Consider the following 13,295-nt stretch of genomic DNA (forward strand, 5'->3'; position numbering starts at 1 on the left):
TGTTGTTTTAACAGAAACGGCATTCTGGCTTCCATGCTGAATGGTGATCATGTTTAGTTCAATGAAAATTTTAACCATAGACAATAAGAATAAAGATAATTGATCATTTTCACCTACAATGACATGCCCAAAATAGTGAGGCTAGGTTAAAAGTAGTTAAGTCTTTTTGTGAGTTTTATAAATATTGAACCAATGAAAAGTATTAATAAGAGCTTGTGACAATAATAATAACTACTGGAATACAGGAATTGCATATCGTCGCTGTCGTGTGGAAACCTTGTATAGGTATAAGGTTTCCACCTGGCTGCGTTCGATATGCAATTGAGAATTGAAAATGGAAAAGCATGTTGTCAGTGGCCTTGATATGAATCTCTTCTGACGGTATCTTCCCACTGCAGGTCCAGAGGAACAGACAGCTGATGTCTCCCAGTCCAGTCAACTTCCAGGTGTTAACACAAACCGTTCAGCCTGTCAGACTGAGCCCCAAGACCCCCCACAATGTCCTGTACAGTCCAACGGGAGACCGCACGGCTCGGCAGCGATACGCCCAGATCTTACCCAAACCCTCTGCCACAAGTGCCATCGCTCTGCGGTCGCCTCCAGCTGTGCTCATAGCCAACAGTCCCATTAAGACGGTGATACCTACGTGTCACGTGACCTCCGTCAACGTGGTCAAAATGACGACCGTGACCCTCGCGCCCAACACTAGCTCCACCGCTACCTCCATTACTAGCAGCGGCTTGAGGCCCGCCTCTGCCGGCGTAAACACTTCTAGAGTCACAGAGGAGTTCAGGCCTCGTCCTCAGCTTAGGAGTGGGTCCGCAGCACCCGTTTTTGCCCCCGTAGCCAGGCCAGGGTGGGCGACTGTCACTCCTCCCGTTGACGTGGAGATGGAAGCCATACATGAGAAGAGCCAGGTCACAAGTGCCAGCAGAAGAGAAGGAGCCGTGGCTCCTAGGAGTGGAGGAGCCGGACAGAGGGCCGCCAGTGTCCCTGCACTTCAAAGGAGGGGCTCCTCCAGTCTGGGACTGGAGGAGATGTCACGGCCCTCCTCAACTACTAACCCTGTGGTGGTTACAGGTAGCAGCAATAACATCACCAGTAATGAAAGCCCCTTGCACTCGACAATCCCTGCTCAGAATACCAGACCTGTCTCAGGGGTTAATGGCACCCCGACACCATCATCAGTTAAGGAGGGTTTCCTGTCCACCAAATGCCCCAGGAAGCGCTCAGGCCTCAGTCCAGTGTCTCACCTCTCTCCAGTCAAGAGAGTTTTTATCTCCCAACAACCACTAGGGAGCTGCGATGAGCTTAGACACAGGGTTAGTGCCTCTCCGAGGAATCCCCAAAGACCAGTAGCTTTACTTAGGCCAGAAAGTGCTCCAGCCATCGGCAGGTTTCCTATGAAATTGAACTTGACCGTGGCCACTCAAGGTCTCGCAAACTCTCCACTCAGAGCCAGTGGTTTCCAGACTGTTGCCAAAACACAGAGCTCCGCGCAGAGGACAAACACCCCCAGTGTTATGGAAACACATCCGCACCAGCATCACTCGGTGTCTAACAGTACTGACCCGCAGGGGGGGCTCATGGGCTCCATGTCCACTGAAAGGGAGCTGGAAGGAGGTCAACGTGGCCACATGTTTATCCAGCATGTGGAGCAAGGTGGAGTCACACAGCCGCTGCATTTACTGGGTCAGGCTGCAGCCTCCGGTCAGCTGGCCGCACACACAGAGCTGGACTACTTTCCCTTCAACGACGATGACATGACCCAGGACAGCATCGTGGAGGAGCTGGTGCAGATGGAGGAGCAGATGAAGCTCAACAACATGCAGGAATTCGGGAACTGTGGCATGCTGCAAGGCCAGCCGGCCGCCATGCAGGACGCCGGGATGTCGTCGGGTCAAGCGATGACGTCGTTCTACCACTCTGCAAGCAGCAGTAGCGCCCCGATCCAGACCCCCACCCCCACCCCTACGCCCACCTCTGAAATGATGGGCGGAGCCCAGGGCCTGACCAGAGAGAGCCCTTACTCCCGCATGGCCTCCACCACCCCGGTGGACAGCGCCCTGGGGAGCAGTCGCCACACCCCCGTCGGCACCCCCCACTCCAACTGCAGCAGCACCGTCCCCCAGAGTCCGGTGGAGTGCAGGAACCCCTTTGCGTTTACCCCCATCAACTCCAGCATCACTGCTTACCATGACAACAACATTGTGTCCAGTAGCCCCGTTAAGCCCATGCAGCGGCCGACAGCGACCCACCCGGACAAGGCCAAGTTGGACTGGATGAACAGCAGCTACAACAACAGCAGCGGAATCAACAACCTACCCAGTTACCAAGACCTCGTCGACGACCACTTCCAAAAACCCCACGCCTTCGCCATCCCCAGCCAGTCCTGCCATTCTCAGGCGAGGCACAGCGACGGCCATTTTGGCCGTCTGACCCCTATCTCCCCCGTGCAGCAGCAGGTAGCCTCCATGGCTAGCATGAGCAGGCAGGAGGGCTTCGCTGTACCCGCGCCTTTAGATAACAAAGGCGCCAGTGGCTCGTCTCCGGCGGCGGCGTTCCGGTGCCGCAGTGTGAGCCCCGCCGTGCGCCAGCGGAACCTGAGCGGGAGCACAGGAAACCCTGCCTGTCCCAGCGTCCCCCGGTCATTGGTGTCTCCCTTAAATTCCCCCGTGACCCCCGAGGTGCTGAACATCTTCGCCAACAGTCAGCCCAACGCCGACGTGACCAGCGCGGCACAGAGGAGCCGCTCCGTGCCAGTTAACGTCATGATGCAAACCGAGGTACCGCCCAACATGCAGGGACAGCAACGCAGCAACCAGAAGATCACTGATGTACTACTGAGCAAGATGGAAGGTGACCGTGATGACTCTGTGAGGGGTCTGGGTGTCAATAATGTCCCCTCAAGCTACACTGCATGCATGAATCTCACCCAAATCCTGGAGTCTGCCCCCAGTATGCCCTGCACTGCCAAACACTCTGCCAACACATATAACTTTCACAAGACAAATTACCTCATGAAAAATGCAACGAGTGAAAGGTTTCTCACTGAAGGTCAAAGCCGAGCTGCAGCTCCCGGAGAGCGTCAGCAGCAAGGCCTGCAGCATGTGCTGCCGCTGTTGTCACAGCGACAAAACCATCAGCTAATGCAGCAGCACCAAAACCAACATCAAATGCAACAGCAGCAAAACCAACAGCAAATGCAACAGCAGCAAAACCAACAGCAAATGCAACAGCAACTAAATCAACAGCAAATGCAACGGCACCAAAACCAACAGCAAGGCCAGCCTTCACCACTGCTGCAACAGCAGCAAGGTCAGCCTTCACCACTGCTGCAACATCAGCAAGGCCAGCCTTCGCCACTGCTGCAACAGCAGCAAGGTCAGCCTTCACCACTGCTGCAACATCAGCAAGGCCAGCCTTCGCCACTGCTGCAACAGCAGCAAGGTCAGCCTTCACCACTACTGCAACACCAGCAAGGTCAGCCTTCGCCACTGCTGCAACACCAGCAAGGCCAGCCCTCGCCACTGCTGCAACAGCAGCAAGGCCAGCCTTCGCCACTGCTGCAACACCAGCAAGGTCAGCCTTCGCCACTGCTGCAACAGCAGCAAGGCCAGCCTTCGTTGCTTCAACAGCACCAAAACCAACAGCTGCATTTCAGCACTACTGTAAAACAGCTTCTAGCCAACAACAGCCTTCATCCTGGCAACCAGCTTGTGGAGGAAGTGTCAGAACTCACTGCCGGCGGGGCAGGTTTCCCAGGTGAAGTCAGGATGACCTCTGACCTCTCTGGTAACATCAATGACCTGAACACTTTGGACACAAATCTTCTGTTTGACCCCGGGCAACAACAAGGTCAGTATGCTGACACCACGCCCGAGGAACTGATGAACGATCCGCTGTTTCAGCAGATCTGTAACGAGACGGCGAATTCAAGTGGATTTGATTGGCTGGAAAGCAAAGACCATCCGACTGTTGGACTGATGGGTTGAACATGGTTTGCTTTTATTTTGTACATTTTACACTGTTTATATGTTGTTATTGGTGTTTATTGGTTAATTTATATTGAAGCATTGAAGCAACACTTTTGCCTGATTATAGGTTGCGTGCCGGTGTCGCGCACCAATAATAGCGACACTAGTCAAATTGCCCTTTTAAGTGCTGAAACACTCTGAGTTAAATGCTGGTCATCTCTCCCTCCTCAGAGAACAAAACACTGTTTAGTTAAAGAGGCAGGAATACTTTTAAAAGAGCTTAGTAGATTAATGTTTTTGTCCTTTTGCATGATTCATTTATTTTGAAGTATTTATTTAATTGCAGTAACTGAAACGAAATGTTTTCCAGAGCTATGAATTAGCCTATGTAACCTTGCATTTGAAATTTCAGGACTGCTGTTCAGGATTATAACCTGTATATATACAATTAATAGGGCATTTTGTGCTGGTTTTGATCTCTTTAAAACATTTTATATAATTTTGAGTCAAATTGAAGAATAAGCTGAAAATGGGTTAAAGTTAGTTAAAAAGCATTGCACTACTTTTATCATAATATATAATGATAACTAGTGGCTTCACTGTATGATGAAGCTTCATTGTTTCAGCTTCGCCTGAATAAGTGTTGAGTTAATATTTCAGGGAGTATTATGTGTCATGATAGTAACAATATGAGTATGACTGATGGGTTTTTGATGAGTTACATAACTAACTTAAATACAGTATTAAATACTATAGAAGTCTAATGACTTATATATTACTTGTATTAAATAGTGCTCAGACTTACAATTACTTATTAAAACAGGCAGAATACGTTTTGACCGTATAATGTTCATATTCCAAACCACTGCTCAATGTGGATGATGTTAATCAGACTGTTTATAACATAAAATTCATATAATTTCACTATTTGTTTTTACAACCATTACAAACCAGTCCATCTAAAATGTTCAATGTCCGCTACATGTCCACCATTTAGCAGTAAATGAAGGCCACGTAATACTGGAATTACATTTTGCACCGTTTAGTAATCAAGAGAATGGTAATGCTCCCTCACTTTACATAGTGTACAAAACATTTTATAACAACCACGAACACTTTGACAAGAAGAAAGGGATATCGTATTTTTAAATTGGCTAATTATAGTAAGAGTCCTTCCAACTGCCACAGTTGATTGTTAAAGGCAGTGCATCTAGTGTCCAAAACAGTGCACTGTGTACTTCAAAATATTATTTACAAGGTCAAGCAGGTGCCCTACTACCCAACAACAGGACCCACATGTCTCAGTGGAAGAGTAGGGAGACCGCCTCCAACCAATGCACATGTACTAGCTTGTTTTCTACCATACAGGTTGGTTAAAATATGTGTTTTCATTCAAATAAGTCCCAGATTGTACCTTTAACTTAGTAATGCATTTAAACGAATCTCCTGCTGATGCCTCTCACATTGGTTTAGCTCGATGCAAAAAAGAAAATATTCAGTGCCTTTATTGCTTTTGAAGTCTTTTAAATTATGCATATGATTAAGAGGAATAATATTGAATATTTGATGGGAAAATGAAGGGACATAATTTATATGGAGGAATCCAGTTAATTGGTCTTTTAGCAAAAATCCATTCACTACAGACAGGATCAGTGATTTGTGTTAAACATGACATCTCTTCAGTATTCTTATGAACTGTGCTTTTTTTTTTCAAGTTGTCAAGGCATAAAGTGCAAGAACACTAATAAAAGGTGAAAAATAAGACAAAAAAATAATAGACAAATATTAAACAGGAGGTTTTAAGGAGTAACAATTATTAGTTCATATCTATAAATTATGAGCATTGTGTATTCAAAAAAAGAATATCATGAAAATATAAAATAACCATGATTTATTAAAAGCACTGTGACTGCAATCCTGACTTATGCAAAAATCGCTAGTAGCATGTGGTATAGTTGCAATGATCATTTTGTGATAACTATTTAAGTGCATTTAAAGGTGTAAAAAAGGGCAATAAGTTTGGTGATATCCGTAATATTTATCAAAATGCTATGACAATTACTAATGTAGTTTATATATTATCTCTTTACAGCAATGCACTACTTTTGGTTTGGATGATGAAGGCATGTTTTTTCGGATAATTAAAATGCATAATGTCAAAGTATGGAGAATCAACTGCATGCAGCTTGTGTAATGTATTTACTGTGTGTACAGTATGAAGCATGGAGCTCACTGACTATGACTAAAAGGTTGTAATGTACAGTAGTTGTTTGGGAACTATTGGAGCCTTATGTTCATACCAAAGAAAAACAGGTGAACGTGAGCTAGAGCAGCATAATGTTTAATTCAAAGGACCATTTTCAACCATTTTGATCTAACTTAAAATCTTCACATAATTGGTCCTCGCTAATGCCCATTTCAAGATGGCACCATTTCTGTCTACTTGCTCTGTGCCTCAGTCAGAAAAAGAAGTTCAGAATCCTGCCTACCAGTGACATCCTCGTAGGCTGGTTTGGTCTTTTCAAACAAGATTTCAAACTTAGTATTTTTTATTGTATTAATGCAAGAACAATGGCTTCTATTTCAGTATGCCACAGGGACTTTCCGGGGAAGAGAGAAGGCTGTAGTTTATATTACCTTGGAATCCCCATTAATGTCATTGGTAGGCAGGTTTCTGAACTTTCCACAGCCCACCAATGAGATGCTGAGTGAGTATAGATAGAAATGGTGCCATCTTATAATGAGCAGCATATAATGAGGACCAATTATATAGAAAATAAAGTTGGAAATGGATGAAGTGCTCCTTTAGATGTTTGAACTAAGAAACATATTTAAGTGCTAGCTATGTGTGTATTGCCATACAGTACATATTCTTTCCTATGAAAAGGATAAAACCCAAAGGAAAATAAGTGAAAATGGCAACTTATTTCTAGTACTGGACAATATGCTGAAAACCATATCTCTACCAATGTATCAGGACAATAATAAAAATGACTTTGTTTACTCTTGTTAATCATTTTGTAGCTCCAGTTGATAAACAATTTCAAAGATCTAAGACACTGTATGTTATTAGATATTCTGATATTGAGCTCTGATGCCATTTATTGTGTGTGTGTGTGTGTGTGTGTGTGTGTGTGTGTGTGTGTGTGTGTGTGTGTGTGTGTGTGTGTGTGTGTGTGTGTGTGTGTGTGTGTGTGTGTGTGTGTGTGTGTGTGTGTGTGTGTGTGTGTGTGTGTGTGTGTGTGTGTGTGTGTGTGTGTGTGTGTGTGTGTGTGTGTGTGTGTGTGTGTGTACATCCGTGCGTGCGCGGTCATATACTTGTTGTACAGATTTTGCCATATTGTGTTTGTTCCCGTCGTTGGAAATGTGATTTATTTTGACTGCCCTGGTCATACTAAACACACTGTAGAACCTTGTCAGCCATGTGCTCTTGTCAAATCATCTGATTTACTAGGTTACAATAGTTAAAGTGAGAAAATATAGTTGAGTATAATGGCAGAATGAGACTCCAAAAAGACTACAAATGGAACCACATGAAATTAACACTGAGGAGTTTACAATGGAGAGAAAACGTCTCTCAACTGAAGGTTGCCCTAAATCTGACAACGAGCACATCTTATAAGGAAAATAATGAAACCCACCCCCTAAAATGTTTATTTAAAAAAAGGTCTTAAGAGAAGGAAAAGTGATTATATTAAAAAAGGATGAGCACTGGATGTTTTACTTTGAGTACACGTGTTTGAGTGTACAGTTTTGTACAGAATTTGGAAAGACTTTGTTATTAGAAAACCGATTGTGTCTTTTGGCAATTGTATAATCATGTGTTTCTTGTATTATTTGATGTTAACTGTTTTAGAAATATACTCATTTCATATATAGTTTATGAATCAGCTCTTTTAATTTTGACCACATTAACCATATTAACGTTGAATGAAAATAGCCACATCTACAAGCTCACAATGGTTGCATTGTAGCCACGTTGTAGCCATTGTAGCTGCATTGCGAGCTTGCACACAGTATTGGCAGTTTTCAGCGAAAAGATTTGGTGTAGAGAGAAAAAAGGAGCAGGCATAGTATAGAGCCCTGGGGAACTCCGTTCAACGAAGTATGGGTCTAAGTGGTTAATATGTATACGTGATAAGGTTTTCCTTTTCCTTTTTGAAAAGCCCATTTTGAAATAAGCACTGTTTGTACCCAAATGAAGACATTATAGCCGTCCTGTACTTTAGGACAAGGTACAGTACTGTAAAGGATGTGTCATAATGCTGTGGTATTGTTGTTGCTGTGGTCAGTGTACTCCACATTTCACTTGTTTGGTCATTTTGTAGCATTTCAGCAAATATGCTTTTCTAAATGTAACTGCTCACTGATAACGATTTTTAAACTGGGTTTTAAAACCAATAAACTTTTGTAAGGACATCAATATGTTTCAGTCAAATGTTTTGAAATATTTACTACAGACTTGGATAGAACATAAAATAATGCACCTGAATAGGTCAATATTCAGGTGCGGACAATTCCAATGATCCAACATCATGGAATTGTCCGTTTCTGTTGGCTAGTATGTTTAAATATGAGAACTGTCACTTTTAAATACTGATTCTAGCATAATGAAGAATTTGTCATAATATAGGACAACTTGTAAGAAATACTGCAGTATCAGTCTTCAGCAATCTTGAAATTACAAATTCTTTATTATCACATTACACGATTAAAGATGTTAAAGACTGGGTGAAATTCTTCTTACAAGATCCCAACATTTGCAGTTTCAAGGAGCTAGAATAGAGAAACAAAAGTATAGAGGGACCTGGTCAGGGGGCCCTGACCGAAAATAAACAAAGAAACTTTTCAAATAACAGTAAGCCACAGGGTAAAATCAAATGTCCAATATACGTGAGGTGCATGGTTAAAAAATAGCAATGGATGAAAAGCAATACAGGCAGACATGCTCCATATGCAGTTAGTGAAACATTATTCAGCAGATATATATTTAAACAGCAGCACGTGTAAATTCACAGTTTCATTTGTTTGGTTAAATAACAGGTGTAAAAACCAGTTTCATGTTTATGTTTAAATAGCAGCAGGTGTAAAATCACAGTTTCACGTGTAACCTGACAGCATGTGAGTGTCACCAATTCAGGAAGTTTGCCAGTTCAAGGAAGAGAGAGAAAGGAAAGGATAGAGAGAAAAAGAAACAAGTAAAATCAGATATACAATGTCCAGGCACATGGTTTAAAATAATAATAATAACAAAAACATATAGCAGTGCATTCAAAGCAATGCAGGAGGCCGAAAAACCTCTTGTGCAGGTAGAGAAACATATCCACTTTATAAATAGCAGCAGGTGTAAAATCAGTTTCCTGTGCATGGATAATAACCACAAGAACCCTGAAAACAAGTGTAAAAGACACACATCCCAGATCTGGGATGCATTCCGCATTTCAAGGGACGGGTTGGGTAGGTTTAGAGTAGATAGACAGGGTCAATTTTCAGAGAAGCATAACCCCGAAGGCATTTCGTGTTTATTTTTGGTATACAACATTTCTAGGGGTATTAAGGGGTGCTGAATCCAAATCTGCTGTATACCCAGCGCAAAAATGTCAATTAAGGCCTCAAAATTGAGAAATTCAACATGGCCGCCAGCGCCAGGACCTCTTTCCAAAAAAACTGGTGCTAAACCCACATTCTTTATTCAACTGACATGAAACTTTGCACAGAACATCTGCACTTATGGGGGAAGAAAGTAGGAATATAGCTGGGGTGCAACCATGAGAGTAACAGGGTGTTTTTGACTGTCTAACTGTAATCTTTGTATAGGCGAGGATACAAAAATGACATTTCTTCAGTGTTTGCAGGAATACTACAGCAATTTGGTAATAACTGTACAGTGTTGGACACCAACATTGGAATCCCCCAAGTCTTAGCTTTCTTCAGGTACCAAGTTTATGCCAGTAGCCCTTATAAGTCTGGATATATAAGCATTTTAGTGTAAGCATGCTGTTTTAGGAGAATTTTCAAAATACCCAGGGGGCAAAGGGGGGTATGCTGCATTTGCCCTGCTATAAAAGGTTGGCCACCAGAAATAATATCTATGACCCAGTAGGATCACAACCTATATGGACAACCCGGTCAATTTTTTGCTGGAAATCCAATATGGCCGCCTCAATATTGGCCCCTATCAGTACCCAGGGGCAAAGGGGGGTATGCTGCATTTGCCCTGCCATAAAAGGTTGGCCACCAGAAATAATATCTATGACCCAGTAGGATCACAACCTATATGGACAACCCGGTCAACTTGCTGCTGGAAATCCAATATGGCCGCCTCAATATTGGCCCCTATCAGAAAATAGCTTTGGCAATAACTTTTGAACCAGATGGGCTAGAAATAAAAACTTGGTGTCTATTTCATGGTTTCAGAGCATGAGAAACTCAATGGAATACTTATCTTTATGATTGGGTGTGTCTGGACCTTTAATTTGCATATTTCCAAGATGGACGCCTAGCAAAAATGAGTTTTACTATGACATCTTACTGTTATGACAAAAAGTCTGCTTTTTAAGCAATATGAACACATTTGGTCAGTTTGAGCTTTAATTTCTATTTTGTCAATATGGCTGCAGTCATAAATAATGTATGGTATTACATTTTCCCTCAGATGTATTGATTTATAGATCTATAGTTGTGGGGATGATTGCAGAGAAAAATCGGAGAAAAAGCCCACAATGTATCTTATGTATCATTTTAATAAACTAAATACAATATAAACAGACACATGCACACTCCAAGACTTGCCAAAAACTTCAACTTTAGGGCTATACAAATTAACATAGTGGTATGCATTCAAGTAACATAACAAAAGATAGACTACTTAGTGGCAAATAGAGTAAAGGCGGAGTTGAGGTTGCCTATAAAAGGTTAATTTTGACCTCTATGGTGCTGTCTTGCCTGCTTCTAAAACCAATGATACTATGGCACAATGCTATTCAGTGGCACTGTTGTCATGTGTTGCACTGATCCTGCTGCATCGTAACTCCAGTCCCTGGCAACGGCATCCTAAGTAGCATGGAATTGCCTTCTTTGCACAGGTTTTTCTGGCAGCCTTTGATACAGCTGCATGATATTGCCTTGTTCATTGACACAGGCCAGGCTGGCTTGGTAGATGCAAGGGGGACTGCATTGCTAGCACTGAGAGACCATACATACTCTGTGAAAGAAGGAATATCCGGCTTGGCGATATGTGCACATTTATCTATTATGGTTGCTAGAGCAGCTCTTCTCAGGTGCAGGTCAATTCTCTGTCTCATTCTCTGTCAGGGGCAGCAGCTTTAAGAGGGTTGATCTATTATTGAGGAACTTGTACACTCTAAGCTTACTCAGGTCAAAATACTCCGGGTGGTCCGCTTTGAATGTATATACAGCAATTGTGAGGTCTCGTGCCTGATTGATGACGTCATCTGAGAGGGAATCAGAAGAGTTTTCACCAAACTCCTCAAGTGCAGGTAGATCCAGATGCATGCTGGCCTTGAACCATGCCTTCTTCCCAGTGAAGAAGGGATAGCTGGTGGTATCTCTGCCACTTAAACTATGGATAAAGGGCAGGGCACGACACTGTGCGAGCCCCAGTGCTGATACCATTTGATGGATAGGAAGGTATGAATTTTGCTCTGTTCTCACCCACAGCTCTGGAAGGCATCTGAGATGGGTTGCTGCATAGTAAAGGCACATGATGATGATGTCTGTGTCATTGGCATGGATGACAACTCTGTCAACTTTGTCATTCTGGACACTTTACAGGGTGTGGAGTATTATTATTGTATCAGCCTCCTGTTGTGTGGATTCTAGTGCAGGGACATCTACAATAGACCCCTCCTTGATCACCACACTCCTTGTCTCTTCCTTAAACCCCCCACCCAGGTAAAGATGTGTTGGACCAAGGGCCGACTTAAGTTTCTCATTTTCACACCATTCGTCACAGAGGAAACTCAATAGGTTTGCCTTGTTAGCTGACACAGCAAAAAACTCCTGAGGATCTGGAGCTGTGTAATGCATACTGACTTCATAGTCTTTGGAAGGTTTTGGTCGAGCATATCTGTGTTCTTGTTCAGCTGTCTTAAGACTAGGTTCACTGTACCAGTCCCAACAGAAGTGAATGATCTCTGTGCCAGCAGGCACATCATTCAACAGCAGACGTTGGTATCGTTCAGCGATTGTTCCAAATACTTCACCTTTCAGGAACGACCAATGGCATACATGGCATCAATAACTACTGCTGTTTTTCTGTCTTCTGTAGGCAGGTCAGGGATGCATGCAACTTTGGTCTCCTCTTTCAGGACCTTCACAAGGCTTGCCTTGGTACCTGTTCTCATCCTGCCATCTTCCTGGAAGAGGGAAGTGGGGAAGTCACTGCACTCGTGGTTGCCTATAAAGTCAACAAGGTTGAGTTCTCCACCACTGGCTATGATTTGGGTCATGCGCAGGAGGGCAGTAATGTCATTGCTCTTGCCAGGTGCTGAGGTTTTCCCCTTAGATTTTTTAGATTTTGTGTTTTGAGTGTGGAAAGTGTTAAGCTTCATTATGCTTGTCTTCTTCTGTTCACTGGACAGTGACTCACACAGTGCCTTCAGACCCAGTTCTTTCACACTCATCAAGTCGTCCTTGACTGTGGAATCTGCACACTGTCCTGTAGATATGTTGATCATGGATGATGTGCTCACTGTAAATGGGTCTCCACTGCTGCCATGACCTTGACTACCATCTCTGCATCCCGGATTACACGACTCTGACCAGACTCATGGTGTGGGTTGGAGGAGTGGAGGTGGAGCATAGACTTGAGCTCTACAGAGACAGCTGCAGTGAGTGGTTTTGTGTAGACCCATTTTGTCCTGGCAGCAGGGCTGAGTGTAATGCCATCCAGACCGCTTGCTTCCTTGGCATCAGCATTATAGGTCTGCTCCAGTAGCATGTCAAGATAAACACTGTTGTGGCTGCCATCTGCTCGTCTGCCAACAAATACACCTGCCATCAGTGCTTCATGTACCTCTGAAGCTGTTTCTGGTAGTTTCTTCATCTCAGCCAAATACAGAGGTAAAGACTGCTGCCCGTACTTGTAGTGGTCTGCTGCAGTGAGGTAGGGTAGCATTCTTGCTGATTCACAGAGATGTCCTGTCCAGTCACCTTCCCGGTCGTAGTAGATAAACCTTTGGAGAATATCTGACATCTCCAGGAAGGTTGCCCAGAGGACTGCAGTTGGTTGCCCATTCAATGATTCCTGAAAAAGCAGCAGCTGCTCTCTTAGGAATGCCGTCTCTGGACTGCCAT

At 43.6% G+C, this 13,295-nt stretch overlaps 1 protein-coding gene across 3 annotated transcripts in view; it reads left to right on the forward strand.

Moving 5' to 3' along the window:
- Window positions 1-6,980, forward strand: part of LOC311051479 (DNA-binding protein RFX7-like) — a 30,970-nt gene extending 23,990 nt beyond the window's left edge. For 2 of the 3 annotated variants that reach the window (XM_084066058.1, XM_084066057.1), the window contains one exon: window positions 399-6,980. In XM_084066058.1, the coding sequence (XP_083922184.1) occupies window positions 399-3,995 (3,597 nt within the window). In that variant the 3' untranslated portion in view covers window positions 3,996-6,980. The remainder of the gene's footprint in view (window positions 1-398) is intronic. The other variant, XM_084066056.1, reaches the window with a different exon arrangement.
- Window positions 6,981-13,295: the final 6,315 nt, after the last annotated feature.

This window comes from Gymnoscopelus microlampas (genome assembly GCF_963454915.1).
Source record: "Gymnoscopelus microlampas genome assembly, chromosome: 1".
Lineage (NCBI taxonomy): Eukaryota > Metazoa > Chordata > Actinopteri > Myctophiformes > Myctophidae > Gymnoscopelus > Gymnoscopelus microlampas.